Source organism: Salvia splendens, chromosome 2 (genome assembly GCF_004379255.2).
Source record: "Salvia splendens isolate huo1 chromosome 2, SspV2, whole genome shotgun sequence".
NCBI classification, from domain to species: Eukaryota; Viridiplantae; Streptophyta; class Magnoliopsida; order Lamiales; family Lamiaceae; genus Salvia; species Salvia splendens.
Window position 1 is genome coordinate 21,600,585 of NC_056033.1, and position 22,519 is coordinate 21,623,103.

Below are 22,519 nucleotides of genomic sequence, written 5' to 3' on the forward strand. Positions count from 1 at the left end.
ATAAAACCACTACACTCAATATACATACGGGCCTAATACTAGAAACATTAAACACACTATAAATAAAATACACAAACATACGTAGAATACTTGTACTGCAAACATACATAAATACATTATAGACACTACAATTACAAACACAAAATACATTATTTATATACTATACAACAAATGTATAAACAAAATATGCAACTTATACATACGTGCCACACATACTATAATCATTAAATACAGTATAAATAAATATACAAACACAATATAAATAAAATAGACTACACAATGAATGGGCAGAACACATTACACGCATTATATACAAAATACACACTAGTACACAATGTAGACAAAATGTAGAATACACACTACACATACTATATACAAGACACATGCACTACCCACGCTACACAAATACACACACTTTAAACAAATACATATAAAACAACTAACACACTACACAAAATACTAAATACAAATATTCTAAACAAACTATACATACATGGCACATGCTACAAACATTAAACACACTATAAATAAAATATACAGAACACATGCACAACATACATAAATACACACATAGCATACACACTACAAATACATACATAAAATACACTATTTATACACTACCCAACAAATGCACAAATAAAATATATAATTTATACATACGTGTTATATACTACAAATATTAAACACGGTATAAATAAAATACATAACCACAATAAATAAAACAAACACGCACACATAGCGCACACATACATAAAATAAACTATTTATACATACATATGAAATGCTCAAATAAAATGCACAATTTATATATATGTGGTCCATACTATAAACATTAAACACGGTGTAAATAAAATACACAAACAAAATTTAAATAAAACACACACACACTATACACAAATAAACATACTACACACTATAAAAAAAATGACACACACTGGACACTATAAAAAAATGACACACACTGCACACTATATACACTATACATCATAGCACACACAATACGTTGCACACAAAGTTTATACATATGCACACTATACACAAAATATATACAAACACAATATAAATAAAATAGGCTACACAATAAATGGACAACACACACTACACGCATTATATACAAAATACACAATACACATTACACATACTATACTCAAGACACATACACTACCAAAACTACACATATACACACACTTTAAACAAATACATATAAAACAACTAACACAATGAACAAACACAATATAAATAAAATAGACTACACACATTATATACAAAATACACACTAGCACACAATATAGACAAAATACTATAAATAAAACAACTAAAACTCTACACAAAATACTAAATACAAATATTCTAAACAAACTATACATACGTGGCACGTACTACAAACATTTAACACACTATAAATAAAACATACAAAACACATGCATAACATACATACATACACACATAGCACACACACTACAAATACATACATAAAATACACTATTTATACACTACCCAATAAATGCACAAATAAAATACACAATTTATACATGTGTGTTATATACTACAAACATTAAACACAGTATAAATAAAATACACTAACAGAACAAATAAAACAAACACGCACATATAGCACACGCACTACACGCACAACACTCACACTACAAATACATACATAAAATACACTACTTATACACTACGCAACAAATGCACAAATTAAATACACAATTTATACATACGCGTTACATACTACAAACATTAATCACGGTATAAATAAATACACAAACACAATAAATAAAACACAGGCACACACTATACACAAATAAACATACTACATATTATAAAAAAAATAACACTACTATTTATCACAGCACAAAGTATATACACCACTCAAATACCCCCTTTATACACATACATACTAAACAATCACTATACATACACATTGTACTCAAAATAAATACAGAGAATACAAATAATATAAAAACACCACTCATTATACATACTCTGCACATATTTATATACACTATACAAGAAATGTACATATAAAATACACAATTTATACATACATACAACATACTATAAACATTAAACACATTATAGATAAAATACACACTCAAAATAGATAAAATACACTACAAACTAAATGGACTGCACATACCACACGCATCATACACAAAAAACACACTAGTACACAATTCACAAAATAAACATACTAAACACACTATACTAAAATAACACACTTTACACACATAATATAGACAAAATACACTTTTTATACACAATACAATGCACACATAAAATACACAATTTATATATACGTTGCACATGCTAAAAACATTAACCCAGTATAAATAAAATACATAAAGACAACATTAATAAAACATACATACACACTACATAAAATGAACATACTACGCACTAAACAAAAAATAACACACTTCATACACATTGCGTACTATATACATGCTATACATCATAACACAAAGTTTACATTGTACGCAAAGTATATACACCACGCACAATAACACACATGCTCACTACATAAAAAAAACACGCACTATGCCACACATTCTATATAGACATTATAGACATACTACACACTATACACAAAACTCATGCGCTGCAAACATAGATGCACGCTACATATATTGTACATCATACTTAAAATATACACAAAATATACACTCTGTTCACAAATACATAAACTGAACACACTACAAAAAATAAATAACACCCTTTTACACATATAGACAAAATATACTCAACGTACACTATACCCACAATATACATGTACTGCACACACTTCACACAAAGTATACATACACTACACAAAGTATTCCTAAACATACTATACACTACACGTAAAAATCACACACTATACACAAAATATACTACACGTAAAATTCACACACTATACACAAAATACACAGTGTCCGCACACAACAAAACACACTGCACTAGATAAACTATACACAAAATACACAAAAATACCTACACTACATAATATAAAAAAAATAACACACTATATACATACTATTTATCATAGCACAAAGTATATACATACTCAAATACCCCCTTTATACACATACATACTAAACAATCACTATACATACACACTGTACTCAAAATAAATACAGAGAATACAAATAATATAAAAACACCACTCATTATACATACTCTGCACATATTTATATACACTATACAAGAAATGTACATATAAAATACACAATTTATACATACATACAACATACTATAAACATTAAACACATTATAGACAAAATACACACTCAATATAGATAAAATACACTACAAACTAAATGGACTGCACATACCACACGCATTATACACAAAATACACACTAGTACACAATTCACAAAATAAACATACCAAACACACTATACAAAAATAACACACTTTACACACATAATATAGACAAAATACACTTTTTATACACAATACAATGCACACATAAAATACACAATTTATATATACGTTGCACATACTAAAAACATTAACCCAGTATAAATAAAATACATAAAGACAACATTAATAAAACATACATACACACTACATAAAATGAACATACTACGCACTAAACAAAAAATAACACACTTCATACACATTGCTTACTATATACATGCTATACATCATAACACAAAGTTCACATTGTACGCAAAGTATATACACCACGCACAATAACACACATGCTCACTACACAAAAAAACACGCACTATGCCACACATTCTATATAGACATTATAGACATACTACACACTATACACAAAATACATGCGCTGCAAACATAGATGCACGCTACATATATTGTACATCATACTTAAAATATACACAAAATATACACTCAGTTCACAAATACATAAACTGAACACACTACAAAAAATAAATAACACACTTTTACACATACAGTATAGACAAAATATACTCAACGTACACTATACTCACAATATACATGTACTGCACACACTTCACACAAAGTATACATACACTACACAAAGTATTCCTAAACATACTATACAATACACGTAAAAATCACACACTATACACAAAATATACTACACGTAAAATTCACACACTATACATAAAATACACATAGTGTCCGCACACAACAAAACACACTGTACTAGATAAACTATACACAAAATACACAAAAATACCTACACTACGCAAACACACTTTACACATGCATACAAAAAAACACTACACAATACACAAAATACAAACACTAAACACAATTCATGATGAATGACAGATAATTTGAAGCATTTGAGAAGGCATCTGCCAAGAGCTTTGTCTTAAGCTCCAGTTGCCTGTTCGGTAACTTGCCTCGGAGGGAGCATTTAACTGTCTTGAATCTATACCAAGCTTTTTTCAGCAATGCAAGAACCTATACAAAACAAATGACCATGATAGCACCAAGTAAGGCAAAATGAAAAAAATGACAACTGCTCATATGTATAATAGGCAAAATCTTCTCAAAGTGCTGATATTGCAATGTTTATTGTACAGTAAATACTATAAACAATGTTATAGACCCAATTACGACTAGGCATTACTAATAAGTAGTTAAAAATCATAAGAAAAATTTGGAAAATAATTCAGTTTATTTTCAAAGTATAAAACTTGTTGGTTTTTCAATGTAATTGTAACAATAGATTTAAAGGGTCTGGGAAATATTTTTCTATTATAAATGCAATGAACATGTATCTCTCTAGAGTTATGACAAAAACAACATGATGCTTTGATTTTAGAAACCAATACCTCGAGTCCAACTGACTTTGCCATATCCTGAGTTGCTGTGTTGCTGGCCACCTCATCCAGGTATATGATACACTTCAGCTTCACAGAGTTGCAAAAGCTGCAACAGAAAAAATCACACTTACTTTAAAGAATTAAGGGGGGTCTGTTCATAAAACCACACCAAGCACAGTACAAGCACATAAAATTTTTAAGGTGTGCTAAATTTACCAATAGTTGTAAGATTTAAAGACATATATCAACTTATCTTAATTGGAAAGTGCACTCACAATAGATAAAGCTTTAGATTTTAGGCAGGAGATAACAGCCATGTATGAGGAAATATTGTCTGAGCACGATAACTTTAAGTTCATGACAGCCTGAACCAGAATCAGAGCGCCTCCATTGCACAGGGAAGAAAACAAATAATAAAGAAACAAAAGGGGAAAAGGAAAACGAGAAAGTAATCGGGAGTTAAGAAAGAATTTAGAAGTGTGAGATTTTAGTTAACCAGTGGGATAAAGTTAAATGTGCTATTAATAGAACTTGTAATTGCGAACTCATAACAAGGAAGAAAATCGTCAGAGTAAAAGCATAGGAAAACCAAAAGGATCGAAACAAAGTGTAAACAGAGAATTAAAAATGATAAGACAGCTACATCCAATCACCTCAATGGGAGTTTCTCTTCTCATAGTTGTAAAACCAGTCCCCATGTTAATGTAATCCATAAAGCGCACAGTGAGAGAGAGTAGCACAGTTAAACCTGATTATTTACTTGCTGAGGTTGATCTAGAAAACCATGGAAATCCGACGAGGCAGATTGTATGACAGCAAAGCACCACTGAGTGACTGCATTGTGGGTTTTGAGTAGATTAGCTCTCAAAAATACAGTCAAAACAAGGTAAATATAGAAAAAGTATCAAGGCAACTTCATCAAAGTATACAAAGACACTATTACCTACCTTAGGAAGGGTAGGTGTGTTGTGATGGATTCATGTAATTAGGAGTGAACTCTGAGAACTTGGTGGTCTCTGTTGCAGTGGGATCGAAGAGGGAATTGCTAATCCAGACAATTGCTGCTGGGTCCGATCAGAGAAAATGATGGGCCTGCAATCTGAAACCAAAAGGACAAAATTACAGTGATCATGAGTTCACACAAATCACTTGGAGTAGAAGTATTATCCACAACAACATAGACAAGGTAAAACCAGAAACCACATATAGGCATGTGGGAAGATGATATGAATGATGACATCGACATAGCACTTTTTTCATGTTTTCTCATATGTTTCTCATATGCAGGTTCAACTACTTAATAGGAAGATAAAATTACATGTTTAATACCTCTATATGTGGAGCTGAAGATTTAATATGACCGTGTCGGTGATCAGTATTGGCAGTATGGCCAACATCACGTTCAGTATAAGCCGCCGAAATACTGTTGAGTGCCCTATCTATAAATGCTACAAAGTGCAGGATATGATGGCATACTGTGGCCACTCAATGAGATGGTCCACAAACTGCTCCAATGCCATACTCCCAAAGGAATGTCATAAATCCAAGGTAAGACTGAAATTCACAATAATAACATTAACTGATAAACTAGGAAGGAACAAACTTCTGAATCTGCAGGCTTCCTCAAAGCATCTAAAACAGCTCGTAAAGCAATACCCCACGTAAGGCGAGTCACACATTGATGCTTAATGACTGATCCTGAAGCAGAAGCATTCACAAAGGATAAGCAATATAGGCAAACTGAAAAATTTTTAGAACAAGATAACATTACAACTAACATTGTTAGGTTGAATAGTATTTTACAACACTACTAATATGTTCTTCTGTAAACCAAAATTTGTTGCATAATCACCAAACGGACAGGTAAAGATAACAAACTCAAATATAGTAGACTATGTATAAAACTACTTAATTGGCATATAAAAGATGTTAAGTCAAATTAAATTGTTGAGGACCTTGACCAAATATGTAGAGATCGAAGTAGTCTAGATTCCATCCATTGTAATTTAAGTATTTACTACATAGTAGCAACAAGCTGCAGTTTCCATTCCGGCATTGCAAAAATATTAAAATCATGAGAAAGATCAGTCACCCTGCCACATTAGCGGCAACACTAACCTTATAGAAAGTATCTTTACTTGACACTCATTGATTGCTCCACCAGCTTCCAAGGCCCATGATTTCTTTTTTAGATGCAATACAGCAAACTGAATGCCAAAGTAAAAAGGAAATGTGTCTAGTAAGTAACTTTACTTGGGAAAGAGCCTGTAAAAGCGTTTAACAGATATATTAAGAAGCCAAGATTTGACAATCGATGGGGTTTACATATCTAAGAAACACTAATATTGCACATATTTGTACACGGCATAGGAGACAAAGAAAAATAGGATACTATGCATGTATTAATTAATTATGCTGCAAGGTAGCAAAAATTGGATTAGAAAAAGATGAAAAACGTCAAGCACAGTATAACAAACAAAAATTTAATATATGTAACAGTTTAATTATATAGCTGCAAAAGACAGCAAAGAATGAATAAAATAAGTAGAAAAATATAGGCGCAACAACCAGGAAGCAGAAGACCAAGCAAAGCAAGCTCTAAAACCAATAAATAGACTTGTGCCTTCTATTTTCCACACCTTCCCCCATTTCTTATAAGTTAAAAACTCAGTTGCCACCTACCACCCCCGACCTTCAGATCGACTAAGTATATTCTACTCTATTTATGCACTAGGAACTATCATAGAAAACACCTTAGTTGCACAAGAGAACATTGGAAAGAATGAATCTAAATGCTTAGAGAGGCCTTCAAATAGAATGAATCCAAATGCTTAGAGAGGCCTTCAAATCGACTAAGAGTGACACGAGAATATGCTAAATTACATCAGAAGCCTCAAACGTAACAGAATTGGCACACAACTCACACAACTCAGTAATCTAAGTCACAGAAATTCTTTCCTGCATACAGCCAAGAAAAGGGTTACAGGTTTAGTAGTGCAACATGTAGAAGAATTCCAAGGACACAAAAATTATAAACTGTTGTATGTATTCCACTTCCTACAACTAAACAAAAATTATATCTGTATGTATGTACAAAGAAGAGAATAGTGGATTAGAAAAAGTAGAAAAACGTCGTATAACACATAAAAATATAATATTATATATGTATATATATATATATATATTACAGATTAATTATAAAGCTGCAAAATGCAGCAAAGAATGAATTAAATAAGTAGAAAAATATAAGCGCACCAACCAAGAAACAGAAGATCAAGCAAAGCAAGCTCAAAAATCAATAAATAGACTCGTGCCTTCATTTTTCGACCCTTCCCCCCGCTTCTTTTAAGTTAAGAACTCAGTCGGCCCCTACTACCCTCGACCTTCAGATCGACTAAGTACTATCTAGTCTATTTATGCACTAGGAACAATCACAGAAAACAACTTGCAGCACAAGAGATAACATTAGCAAGAATGAATCTAAATGCTTAGAGAGGCCTTCAAATCAACTACGAGTAACACTAGAATATGCTGAATTATCTCAGTAGCCTCAAACGCAGTATGATTGCTCTGTAATCTGCCTCAAACACAAAGTCTTTCCTGCATACAACCAAGAAAAGGGTTACAGGTTTAGTGCAACATGTAGAAGAATTTCAGGGAGATAAAAATAACAAACTGTTGTGTGTATTCCACATCCTAGACAAAGATCGAACCCCAATTTTATCGGGTACCGACAAATGTAGAGCATCAGAAAGATTTTGCAGTAGTTCTTCATTGATGGCTTAAGTATGAAATGACACACTAAATATCGAACTAAAGTTAGTTTATTAAAAAAATGTTTGAATATTGAAGCAAATATTGGTCGCAGCTTTATACCCTTCAACTCGCTGGAATAAATAGTGAAGTGGTCAAAATTGAACTGGAGCAGTAGTACGCTACCCTCCATTCCATCCATTGTATAATAACCAGTTAAATTACCCACACACGTCAAATACCCCCAAAGAGAAGTCTTGCTCGCCCTCAAGCAAGTTAGACAAATAAGCACTTTCACAAGACCCATGATTTGACGACTGTAATAAAAGTTCGGATTTCCCACCTGCTGGGAAACCTAGTACCTTCTCGCATACCAAAATGCTGACAGTTTCTGATAGTCCTTCTCTATTAACCGAATGAACATGTTGAGAAACAGATCTTTCTCATCTGAGATTGAAACAAATGTTATTAGTTGTTAAATATTACTATCAGCAGCATACCCTGATTGAAACCAAAAATTACTAAATCATTTACCCTGGTATACATCAGGAACAAAGCAATGAAGGTTTGCAATCACTTTAATCAACAAAGACGTTTTCTGATGAGCATAAGATGAACGAGGTACACTGCAAGGGGTGAATTCAAATTTATGTGTCCATATACATTGACACCATGCAATAGTTGTAACTGACTAATTTGGTGAAATAAGAATTATTGAGATGATGTAGATAATACATACTCTAATGGTGCATCCTCTTCACAAACTAGAACGTTAGACGATCACCAGCCAGATACAAACTCTCCATGAGGGAGTAGAAAGATTGCTGCTAAAGCTTCCCTCTGAAGGAACACATTTGTAGGGTCAGAAAAAAAAATGCACGATTTCCTTGAGAAAAGATTATAACAATTGATGAATCAAAAGAATTGAATTGATGTGTGCAGTATAGCATATCAATTTCCATTTACTCTTGCAAATAAAACAAATAACTAACCATCATACATTGACAAATAGCTTAAAGTCTTCTTACTAATCATTTGTATCTCTTTGCAATGACAAAAACCAAATGAGGAAATGAAGTCACTTGAACAGTTCATGGTAGTTTTTCAATTAGACGATCAAGATGGCAAAAAAAATATGTTGGTAAACTTACGAACTCATTCTATGTGCTAAGTGACTTGTGAACATAGCAACTACAGTTTGGGAAGCCCCCTTTATTCCATTTCACAAAATACCAGCAAAAAAAATTAGTTGGTTAGGTTTAAGTTCAGAAATTTGCCACTAGATCCACAGGCACACACTATACTTGCAAATAACATGCAAAATACAAATAAGATTGTCCCCAGACTATATAGTACAAACATTTAAGATAAGATCATCAAGTCTAAGTTATTGCAGGTGCTCAAACTCTCACCTTTTCATTTGAAAGTAACTTTCATAAAATTAGCATCCATTAGTTAAAACCAGCAATTTGATCTCAAAATCTCTCAAGCACATCATTAGTGTGTTCACGTAAGCAAATACATTTTCTAAGAAACGCAGATATCATGCTTTGAGTCTTGTCGACCTTCAATCATGAAAAGCAAAGAAACCTTACCATGAAATCTCTATAGCACTATATAAGATTTTAAAATTAGTTGTACTGAAGGAAAGCTTACAAAGTTTATCATAATGAATGACCGAAAATTTGAAGCATCTGAGACGACATCTGCCAAGCGCTTTGTATTACGTTCCAGTTGGCCCTTCGGGTAACTTGCCTCGGTGGGAGCATTTAACTCTCTTGAATCTATACCAAACATTTTTTCAGCAATGCAAGAACCTATACAAAACAAATGCTCATGTTAACAGTAGGGCAAAATGAGAAATTGAAAACTGCATATGTATAAAAGGCAAAATCTTCTCAAAGTGTAGATATTGCAATGCTTATTGTACGGTAAATACTATATACATTTGTTATAGACTCAATTGAGTGCTCAACCAGCTTCCAAGGCCCATGATTTCTTTTTTAGATGCAAGTTCAGCAAACTAATGCGAAAGTAAAAAGCAAATGTGTCTAGTAAGTACTTGGGAAAGAGCCTGTAAAAGCATATATTAAGATGCCAAGATTTGACAATCAATGGGGGTTTATATATCAAAGAAACACTAATATAGCACATATTTGTACAGGCATATGAGATAAAGAAAAATAGGATACTATGTATGTATTATTTATAGAGCAGCAAGACAGCAAATAGTGGATTAGAAAAAGAATAAAAACGTCAGCCACAGTATAACTCACAAAAATATAATATATTTAACAGATTAATTATAAATCTGCAAAATGCAGCAACGAATGAATTAAATAAGCAGAAAAATATAGGTGCAACAACCAAGAAGCAAATGATCAAGCAAAGCAAGCTCAAAAATCAATAAATAGACTTGTGCCTTCAGTTTTCCATCCTTTCCACTGGTTACTTTTATGTTAAGAACTCAGTCGCCCCCTACCACCCTCGACCTTTAGATCGACTAAGTACTTTCTAGTCTATTTATGCAATAGGATCTTCAGTTTTCCATCCTTTCCACTGGTTTCTTTTATGTTAAGAACTCAGTCGCCCCCTACCACCCTCGACCTTTAGATCGACTAAGTACTTTCTAGTCTATTTATGCAAGAATGAATCTAAATGCTTAGAGAGGCCTTCAAATCGACTACGAGTAACACTAGAATATGCTGAATTATCTCAGGAGCCTCAAACGCAGCATGATTGCTCTGTGATCTGACTCAAACAACCCTAAACTCAAACACAAAGTCTTTCCTGCATACAACCAAGAAAAGGGTTACAGGTTTAGTGCAGCATGTAGAAGAATCCCAAAGAGATAAAAATTATAAACTGTTGTATGTATTCCACTTCCTACAACTAAACAAAAAATTATATCTAAATGTATGTACAAAGAAGAAAATAACTAACCACACATCCAGGCATAGTGAATATATCGTGTTATTCAGAATTAGACAACGCAAGTACAACCCCAATTTTATCAGGTACCGACAAGTTTAGAGCATCGGAAAGATTTTGCAATAGTTCTTCATTGATGGCTTTAGTATGAAATGACACACTAAATATCGAACTAAAGTTAGGTTTATAAAAATAAATGTTTTGACTATTGAAGTAAATATTGGTTGCATCTTTATACCCTTCAACTCACTGGAATAAATAGTGAGATGGTCAAAACTGAACTGGAGCAATAGTACGCTACCCTCCATTCCATCCATTGTATAATAACAAGTTAAACAATTACCCACACACATCAAATACCACCAAACATAAGTCTTGCTCTACTTCAAGTCAAATTAGACAAATAAGCACATTCACAAGACATTAGATAATCCTCTACTTCAAGTCATGTCAAATCACACAAATCATTTAGAGAAATTAGGTTGACCCCGAATTCACTCGCGGGTAAGACTTTAGAACAAGAATTGTACACGAACTAATTCCCTAAGAGTTAGGCATCCCAATGCTTCAATGTAAGTTCTATTTATGTATTGGGAGTCTCAAACCATCGTCACTAATTCATAAAGAGAGTTTCTTCCGGCTATTCTTTATTTTAAGCACATAAGATCTTTCTCCCAAACTCAAGCAAAATTCATCGCTCACAAGTCAATATGATGCATAAATCAAAAGGTCTTATTCATTTGGATGTAATGGGGCTTTTGGTAAAGGTGTGATCATATTTGGTTAAGTAGCTTATCACATTCTTAAAATACTAGCACATCCATCATAGCATCCTTCACAACATCCTTCACATCTCACTCAATGCGTGCAAAATTCTGACAGCTCAACACCCCAAACTTGAATTTTTCTACTTTTGAGCAGATTTCTATTTTTCACTTTTTTTCTAGCCTTTGGCTTTTTTTTTACACATCATAGGCTGCCTTTTATTTTTATTTTTTTTACTAGCCTTGGTTTTTTTTTAACACATGAAAGGTTGCCTTTTATTTTTCTAGCCTTGGCTTTTTTTTACACATGAAAGGCTGCCTTTTTTTTTTCTGGCCTTGGATTTTTTTTACACATTAAAGGCTGCCTTTTTATTTTATTTTTGCTTGAAGACACAACTTTTCACTTTGTATCTCAGTATAAATGAAAACCACCTGATGAATTGTCCAGGATTTCCATCTTTTTCTTGCCACCATAAATACCCTCCAGAGAATGTGCTAGCATTTTATTTTTAGTGACTAGGGTAGAAAATATAGGCCAAAAAATGGATATAATAAGCAGGCTAATATAGTACTTCAAAATTTTCAACAAAGAAATTAGGCTTTTGGGGCTCAAACTGGCTCACTAGGGGTTTATGTAGGGTTAGGCATGTGATAATTTGGATATGAGGCTTTTTGTCCTATTGCCTAAATCATTTTTATGCACCAATGTCAACAAGATTGCAACTCATAAAGCTCTCATTCAGTCGATCGGCCCTATGGCTTTTCAATTAATTTTTCAAAACCGGAATAGTTCTCTCTCCTTAGCTCAAGAAATCGGGCACCAAAGAACACTCTTGTCACTTTATCTGAAGCACGGGAAACCTAGTTCTCCAGAAGTTAGTAAGCAACAAGTTTACAGACCAACCCTTGAGAGAAATGGAGCCTACACTAATAACCCATAAAAAGTGGTGAAAGTAGTGACAATCAATATAGAGAAGATCTTGCATGCATACACAAATAGCAAGTAGCATAGTACTAGGGCAATTTTTGAATATTTATGAAGCTAATATCCGTTGTTTATCAATTGGTGATGTGTATGAAATCATTAAAAACTAGGGAGATGCACATATTAGAGAGCCATGGCAGACAACCTCTCGGAAATTTACTCTTAATCACATAACATGTCAATTACAAAAAAAACATTTAAATTCTCTATAAAATCAACATATCAGGCATGAATGAGAATAAATAGCAGTTAGGCACCCATGTATAAGTAGGAAACATCACAAGTTGAGTATATACGGGTTTGAATGACACCCGAAAAAGATGAGAAGAAGTGTTACCAGAATCCGCAAAGACCAAGATTTGACGACTACAATAAAAGCTCGGATGTCCTACCTGCTGGAAACCCGGTACCTTCTCACATACCAAAATGCAGAAAGCAAACCTCTACCAGTGTATCATTATCAGAATAAAAAACATAATACTCTGTCAATTTAGATCATCTTCGAAACTTTTCAACATTCAATTTTTATTGATCGATTAAATTGTTTTCTTTAAATATATACTGCCATTTTCGCTGTCATCTTTACAAGATCGGTCTTACCTTCCTACCTTCCTTTTCTGGCATTAAAATTCCTTTTTATGAAGCTTATTCCCTACAAAACAGTGTGAATCATTTGCATATCATGTAAGACCCCGAGCAAATTAAGTGTTATTTAAATGTGGTTTTTATTAACATGATTTTCAAATCGTATGCGAAAGGAAGGAAACGTTTTATATCACAGAAAAAAGAGAATTTCTTTCGTTTTCTTTTATTATCACTAGAAAAAATAAGTACTACATCACAACATAAGTTGATTTCTTACAAAAAAATGTACCTACTCTTTTTTTCATCAGGGCCGGGAGTCCAATATAGGAAGCTAGTTGCTCTTGCAGTCAACCTCTTCCCAAGCTCCTGCAAGAAGAAACAAACTTCATTAAAATCTTATAAAAAAGAAAACAGATATGATTATGATAAAATATATATATATATATATATATATATATATATATATATATACACTAAGGTAACGATCATTTCTATTAAGACCCCAAAAACAGATGCACTTAACATTTTATGGAAAAGATGAATGATATCCATAGGTTAAGCGAGAGAGGTTTTACATGGACTAAATGATTTTCCGATGCAGCACGAACGATTCGGCACTCAAACTGACTTACAAATAACCTACAAAGAAGATTGTCAATCTCAGATAGCCTTAAAATTACATTAAGTACAGAATGCACTCCCAGGTCAATTCTATCATCTTGACAACAGCATCAACATTTCAAGCACATTATAAATATAAACTCTAGTCAACAAGTCAGATGTACCAAAAGCTCATAAAAAACAAACGAAAAAATTATGGTTTAGAGTTTAGACCATGCAAGACAACACAATATATTAACTTTGGAACATACTTGACAAAAAGATTGAAACCATAACATATTTCTTAATATACTCAGATATCTGTAAAAAGTTATAATCTCAGCAGTTATTACAAATGACAACAAATAAAAAATTAGCAGCAAAATTCCCAGGTCTCATGCAATGAAAAAGCAACAAATATGGATTTGGAATGCAAATACAGTGTCATGAGATATCGTTATACCTATAGTTAGAATGAGCATTTAACATACTAAGTCAATGGATTAATCCCTGAAAATTAGATAAGTTTGCTACCGAAACTACTAGGTGTGTATTTCATAGCTTTCTCTATCAACACTCACCTAAAATCAATGTAACTGAAACATTAAAGAGATTCTACCTGAACTAGAGGCTTTAATACATCCAGCCAGAACTTCCAAAGAACACACAAGAAAGCTTGGACACAAATCACAGATTCAAAAACAGCTAGAGGCGCTATGTCTGGTGAGGCATCATCTCAATTCTAGATAAACATTAGCTTCTAGCAGGTAGAACCTAAAAAGGCAAAAGGCCATTCTAACTAAAAATAGAACAAAATACATTTCATAGAGGATAAGATGTCTAGATTAGAAAGCTTAACAGTGTCTCAATGAGATTCTTAAAACTTAGAATTCAGCGAATAAGAAACAACAAAATACTAAGGTTCTCCAGTCTTCTACAGATCATCTCCTTGCTAGTACATTGAAAATCTAGTCAACTCCGAGTGGCGAGAAGCAATAGCCAAGAGAAATATGAGAACTCCTTCAAGATGCTTAAAAGACGTCTATCTTGAATAAGGATGGTATCGACTACTGCCACTATAACCTGCTCTGCCTCCGTTAATTCCCCCTCCTGCTCCACCATAACTAGCACCATGGCCAAAGTCATATCCACCACTTGCCCTAGCTCCACCATAAACTCCAAAGTCATATCCACCACTTGCTCAAGAAGAGAACCCAATCTCATGAACCCAAATCTATATCCCTAACATATCTAGCCAAACAGGAAGGTAAAATTTGTAAAGTGGAAAATTAGTGGAAACTTACCTAAGCCGCGAAGTCCACAGCAGTCCGACGAAATTGACAGTGACGATGCAGCCGAGATGGCTGGAGTATGACACCGACCGAAGTGAGACTCCGACGGCAGCGACTGCCCAGTGGATCCTGGAGCGCCTCTCACCGATCGGCGAGAATCGGTGTCAACGAAATCAGACGGCGAGTCCGTGAAGAGGTCGATGGTGACGTGAATTCCGCCTCATCGATTAAATAAACACTGGCATACAACAAAGACAGTGAAATTACCAAAAAGGAACACAAAATAGCAGAAAAATACAAACAAACAAGGGGAAAAAAGACTACGCAAAGAAATTTTTACAAATTAAAACTCCATAACACACCTTTTTCTAGCTTAATTTGCACGCATTATCACAAACTACAAGTTCGCCCCCAACTAAACCAGTTTCGCAAACCCATTTCGAACACCATTTCCACAAAACTAAATAAACATACAACTGAAAGCAAATTCGGAGAGAAAAGGTTACCGGAGATTGCTTCGACGTCGGCGGCGCCTGAAGCCACGATGAGCAGCCGGCATCGGCGGCGGCGTCGCAGCCGGAGAATTCGAGGCGACTCAGAAGAGACGAGAGGCGGTCAATGAATGTGATGCTTTTTCCAACGGCAATTAAAATTTGGGAGGAATCAATCGACCAAAATTTTTAATTTAATTAGACAGGAAAATTCTTTGGGCTGGGATTAATACCATGATGGCCCGAATGAATTAGAATAAATTAGGGCTGATTATAGTGGGCTATATTTAAATAATTCTTTAAATTGGCTGATTGATTAATTCTTTGGTCTAGATTGATTAATGGGTTAGAAAGGATTGATTAACTTTTTGGTCTAGATTGATTTAGTAAATGGTGGGCTGATTTTAAGTGGGTTACTTTTAAATAATTTGGGGTCAATTAGTCAAATAAATTGTTATTTAATAACTCCGAGATGAATTAATATCCAGATTTGTTTAACTCATCAAGTTATTCTAGTCAAAGGAGGAAAATTAAGTTCATGCAAATAATTAAAGCCTGATTTAATTAATGCAAAAGAATGTTGTAAAGTTCTCTAAGAAAATAATAGGAAATAATATTAACACACATACATTCTAATTAAGTTTGAATATTTTATTGAGTTTAGTCATCATATTATTCTTATTTTAAAAGGACTATACCGACAAGGAAGTTAAGAACAAACGAGAATTTCAATTAAGAATTTAATCAAACGAGGTGGATTTTCTATCATATACTATTGTATGTGCTCTCATACTTTATCCATTTTTTTCTCATACTCTCTCGTAATTTACCACTTTATAATGCATTTCCTAATACATCACTTAAAAATAGATAAATGGATCTCATATTTATGGAGAATCCATCCTCTCTCCTCTACTTCCTATATTTTATTTTATTTTATTTTTAATCTAAATAATTGTATTAACTTTTTTCAATAAAAATGTAGCATTTCCAAAAAAAAATTTGAAGTGAGTTTTTTTATAGCATGAGTATTCTTCTCTGCCAAAAACATAATTTTTTATTATTTCGATTTTATATGCTACTATACTAAACAACTCAAAATACCATTAATTTTTTTATTATTTCGATTTTTTATTAAGTGAAAAACAATCATTAATTTTAATTCTCCAATAAGTAATGAATTGTAGTAATATTTATTATTTATGTAGGAATTATATTAAAGTATATCCTCTTTTATATTGAGATAACAATAATTTAAACTAGTAAAAAATTTGTTTTAATATTACCGAAAGTGCCAACATGGCAGAAACGCCGGTAATCAAACTGATGTCGTTTATTGTGTAACCTGCTTACTTGTTGTGTCATGAGAGTGAACCTAATTTCCTCAAACATGTGAAATATATTCTTCCCACTAGCTTCAACAATAAATGCATTAAATAAATGACTTAGCGATGTTACTAGTAATCACGTCGCTACATGCAGAGGTGGAAATGAAAGCCTTATAAAATTTCTTTGTATCCCTGTCAATGAAGTCTTTATAAGCATCTCGACTCTATAACTTAATTTCTTGAATGGCTTATTTGAACTTCTCGATATAGGTGCTTTTAGCTGTCTTCCAATATGGTTTCTTTAGATCATGTTCCTTGTGTGCCTTCTTCCAATTCATGTACACATGGCGTGCACAATTTTTGTGTTTAGCAAGCAGCGCTAAAGTATTGACTGCATTTGTAAGCCCCTGCATATTCAAACATTTAGAATAGTTAATAAAAAATTTAGTTAATAACAGAATTAAATCATAAGTGTATATCTTCTGTTGATCACTAATAAATGTCCATCCCGCTCCATCTTCAATTTTAAGATCCTCAATGAGAAACTTTAGAAACCATGTCCAACATTGCTCATTCTCTACCTCAACTATAGCCCAAGCAATTAGATATATTTCATTGTTTCCATCCTGTCCACAGCACTCACTAAAATTCCACCCAAGAAAGTCTTTAAGAAGCAGCTATCAAGTGCAATCAGAGGCCTGCAACTCATCTTGAAGCCTTTCACTAGCGAACTAAAGTCTATGTACAGTCCTTTGAAAACATCCTCATTACCCAAAAGCAAATCAAATCTACCCTCTTTATCAATTTTTCTTAGTTCAGCTATGTAACTCTTGAGTAAACCATAATGTTCTTCAATTGACCCTCTTAAGAGCTCTACAACAGTAGTCTTAGCTTTGTAAAGTCTATTTTTATTGACTTCACTTGCATATCTTTGTGGATGTCCATTGCTAAATCCCTCACGATGAAGTTTGGTCGCAATCTAAACACATTCAAGTATTTTTTGGCAATCCATTTTGAACTTATAAGCTTGTTATTCATATCCCTTGGACAATCGTGTTCACCATCATATGCCTTGATTTCAACAATCTTTTTATCTCTCACAACACTAACATAAACTCTCCAAGGACAAGGTGGATTGCATTTGGCTTCTAAGCGATATTTTTCAACCCTCTTAAAGTGTATAAATTTTCCGGTCTCTATAGCACAAGTCGTAAGGGCCTCTTTACACTCAAGACACGTCCTGAAATTGCATCTTAACCCAATATTTAAGGTTCTATGATCACATTTAGGATTATAAACAACCATCTTTCTCCTACACTTAAAACGACCAATATCATCATCATTGTCATCACTTTCAAAAGAATGCACATTGCTGCCAGAGCTTGCATAATCGGAAAATATTCTCATTATCATCATGGCCAACACAACCATCAAGGAGTTTAGTGATATCATCATATACCACTATGTTCTTTTCTTTTACAACGCTGTCGTTCTCATCAAACAGTTCAGTATCAATTAGCTCATTGTCACTCTCCTCACTTTCAGATGGATAACAATTCACATCTATATCACAACTCAACTCTTCATCGTCACCGACATTTTTTCCAATATTTTTAGCAGCTATTTCTGACTTTTCTCCTCAAATCCATCTTCCAATCTCCTCCCACCATCTATAAATATAGTGCCTGTTCTAATTTTGTAAGAAAGATATGCCAACATTTGCATAAATTCTTTATTAGATTTTATAATCACATACAAATTCCGATCAGGAATTTTGTAGCACATCTTAGACCATGACATAAAGCCCAATTTTTAACTTCTTCCTCAATATCAAAATAGCCAAATTTTTCAGGATCAAAGCCATATCTTCCAATAAAAGTCCCTAATATAACTTTTTCGGAGAGGATCACCTCCCCCACCTTATACACCATTTGCTACCCCACCAATTGAATAGTGCCACATGTTTATTCTTTAAAATAAAAAGTCTCCTACAATATTTGTTACCCCACCAATATAATAGTGTCATGTGTATATTCTTTAAAATATAAAATCTCCTTCATCATTTACTACTCCATCAATATTTCATCATTTACCAGTCCATCAATATAATAATACCATGTGCATATATTTTAAAATAAGTAAATTAAAGATTAAAATATTAGTTGTTGGATTGTTGTATCCTGGTATTCTTGCCAAAGCTCATTGTTTCGTAGACTAGATACAGACATGGAAGACTCATTTTGCACATCCGCAATCCCATGACATGACAACTACAACTACAGAAGTCGCATGAAAGTTTGAGCATTGTGATATATGATAAGAAAAGATTAAAATAAGTAGAAAAAAAGAGTTGTCATTATATAGTAAAAATATATAGTACTCCTAATAAACTTAGCAGTAGCTACCGTACATAAACAAAGATAATTGAGAAAAAGAAAAGAAAACAAAGGATAAAATTGTGATAAGTGGAGATGACTATCTCTGGAGAACATAGTTCACGTCATGAATCATGATGTACTTTGATTATCAAAAACATTGTATGTCAAGTTCCAGTACTCATTATTAATGAGTTTAGACCCTTCAGATTCCTGTGTAGAAGAAACATGTTTTAAACCACTCTTTGCTACTTTTGGTTTCCGTTTTCTACTAATAGCCTGTTCCAAAGCATTCTTGGGTCTCTTACTTTATTGGTATGTAACCCTTCCTTTAGGTTTCACGCCTTTAATTTGACTTTCATTGATATCACCATTAGTTGAAATGTCTCCAACCTTATTTGCCTCAACTGTCACATTATTTGTCTTCCCTGCCATTCCATCAATGTCATTTCCCATTGTCAAGAGACAATCTATGGCATAAGTATAACTATCTTCACTCTCAACTGCTTTTCCTACTAACTGCATGAAAGAGTTACATAACTCTTTATATCGTTGTTTCTTTCTTAGTCTTTCATCAACAATGACAACCCCTTCATCGCAACCTCATGTCATCCCATTCTTAGCCTGACATTCTTAGCCTGCTTGGTCCACCGCTTTAAGATATATTCATCAGGTATTCGACCGATATTCATGCATGTTAAGATTCTTAAACTATGTGAGCATTTTAAAATACTTGAGAATTCAAACTTCCTACAACTGCAAGAAATAGAACGTTCAATAGAATCATATGAGACTGTATGTTCACTAGCTCGATAGCATGGCCTGACCTTATATATTCTTCAACTTCCAAGTTGATTCTCACTCTCGATCTTGCTTTCAAATGCCTTCCTCAACTCTTCACTGAACAATGCAAACATCTTATGTGTATATACTGTAGCAGCATGCTTTAAAATTTCTAATGGAAATGTCATAACAGGAGAACTTTGAGCATTTTTTAAATCTTCTATAGATTCCTTCTCCCGACGATCATCTATCAACCTTTGAAAATGACGGAACACCTCAACTATGTTGTTTTTGTAATTTACATAATGCTTCACAACTGCATTCATGCACTCACTTCGTTGAGTTGTTATGCTGTCTGCACAAAATGTGCTTCTTCCATAGACCAATGCCCATTTTTCCATTAGAGAAAACATTCTTGCCAACCACTGATTATCTTTCAAGTTGAATTTCTCTAACATTTCGTTCCATGCATCAAGAAATTCCGATTCTTCTTCAAAGTCGTACACACAACGACTAAAATCGGCTGCAAATGTGTTCTTGAAGCTCGAAAAAACACTAGAAAGATGAATGGCTGCATTCTGAAAAATATGCCAAACACATAAGCGATGGTAAGTTGATAGCCACTTGGAAGCTAAAGCGGCACTCATTGCTTGATCTTGATCTGTTAAGGTGGTTTTTGGTCTCTTTCCCATCATGGCATCTTCAAATGCACCAAACAACCACTCAAAAGTTTCAATTGTTTCATCATACAATAAAGATGCACCAAATACAGTTGTTTGTTTATGATGATTTACGTCGACAAACAAGGAAATTGGTCTACCATCTCGATGTTTTCTGTATGTAGTATCGAAACAAACGACATCACCAAAATGACCAAAATCTTGTATCATTCTACCATCGGTCCAAAATATATTTGTAATCAGATCTTCCACGTCCAACTGTATTGCATAGTAAAAGTGTGGATCTTCACTTATCATCCTTTGTAAATATTGTAAAACACCTCCATTATCACCTTGTTTAATCTCCAAAGTCCTCTTTGTTCTCAAATAATTCTTCAAATCAATATGAGTGAAACCAAGATGTTGAATTCCGCCAACTTCCTTTGCCATTACATCAACAATTTTCTTTGGACGCAACTGTAATATCCGAGATCTTGTGGTTTTTGGTTCTTTAATTTAATGAATGTCTTATGTGTTGTGCTTAATATATGGTGTGGAAATATTAATTGCTTTACACTATTGTTGCGGATGGGGTGTTTTTACCTAGCATTAAAAGTGATTAACTAATTAAGCTAGAATTAAAATCCTAAATAACAAATTAAATTCCTCCCTCCCTAATTCTCTCGGCTTTTCAAAAAAAAAAAAACCCCTCCCCCTCTCCCCACTAATTTCTCAACCTCCCCCACTCCCTCTTAACCGATTCTTTTCCCCTTTTCCAATCTCTTTCCCTCTTCGGTCTCTCTCATTCTCTCGCTCGCTCTCTCTCTCGCAAAGTTACTCTCTCTCTGGTAAGTCTCCCTTCTTCTCCCTCTCGGTTTTTACCTTCCCTCTTACTCCCTCTCATTGATTCCTGATTTCATTAAGGTAGCAAACTCTCGCGTACCGTTTTGAAATCGGAGTAGGGAAGCTTTGACCTACGTTTCGAACTATTCGGAGAAAGGTAACCCCTAACCCTTGTTAATTTTCGAAACCTCATGCATATAGGACGTTTTGGAGGGTTTAGGTGCTGAATAGGTTGTGGGATGATGTGTCTGTGTGAAGCATGTCTTTGTTGGTAACTGACAGTGGGTTCCGACCCCTTTTTAACTAAGCAAACGATCTCCGTTGGGTACGAATTTTGAACTGTGTAAAGGTTAATGTGTCCTTTGTGTGGTGTGTAAATTTC

The 22,519-nt window shown here is 33.7% G+C and overlaps 1 protein-coding gene and 1 long non-coding RNA gene across 24 annotated transcripts; both read right to left on the bottom strand.

Moving 5' to 3' along the window:
* Nucleotides 1–3,575: 3,575 nt before the first annotated feature.
* On the bottom strand, nt 3,576–16,309 carry LOC121791507. Of its 23 annotated transcripts, none has more exons than XR_006048590.1 (16): nt 16,165–16,309; nt 15,671–15,896; nt 14,342–14,405; nt 14,060–14,132; nt 13,790–13,833; nt 10,448–13,622; nt 10,158–10,318; nt 9,241–9,341; nt 9,036–9,127; nt 8,864–8,948; nt 6,867–8,348; nt 6,078–6,446; nt 5,696–5,847; nt 5,024–5,582; nt 4,758–4,854; nt 3,576–4,383 (listed from the first exon to the last, which is right to left on the bottom strand). It is a non-coding gene; the product is annotated as an uncharacterized LOC121791507 (long non-coding RNA). The 23 variants fall into 23 exon arrangements; XR_006048623.1 differs by having other exon boundaries at nt 13,519–13,573; nt 13,782–13,833; XR_006048592.1 differs by having other exon boundaries at nt 10,448–13,573; nt 13,782–13,833.
* Nucleotides 16,310–19,984: 3,675 nt separating this feature from the next.
* Nucleotides 19,985–21,744, bottom strand: LOC121775908 (protein FAR1-RELATED SEQUENCE 5-like). Its single transcript, XM_042172999.1, has 4 exons — nt 20,715–21,744; nt 20,586–20,608; nt 20,177–20,371; nt 19,985–20,065 (listed from the first exon to the last, which is right to left on the bottom strand). The coding sequence occupies exons 1-4, from the start codon at nt 21,742–21,744 to the stop codon at nt 19,985–19,987; spliced, it is 1,329 nt and encodes a 442-aa protein (XP_042028933.1).
* Between the last annotated feature and the right edge of the window lie 775 nt (nt 21,745–22,519).

What these genes read in the sequence shown, in the direction of transcription:
- LOC121775908 (XM_042172999.1), bottom strand. Translation starts at nt 21,744, where the DNA reads ATGGCAAAGGAAGTTGGCGGAATTCAACATCTTGGTTTCACTCATATT. An exon ending in ATTTGAAAGCAAGATCGAGA is followed by an intron (nt 20,609 to 20,714) that starts GTGAGAATCAAC and finishes TATTTCTTGCAG; the next exon opens with TTGTAGGAAGTTTGAATTCT. An exon ending in TAGGAAGTTTGAATTCTCAA is followed by an intron (nt 20,372 to 20,585) that starts GTATTTTAAAAT and finishes TCTTTCATGCAG; the next exon opens with TTAGTAGGAAAAGCAGTTGA.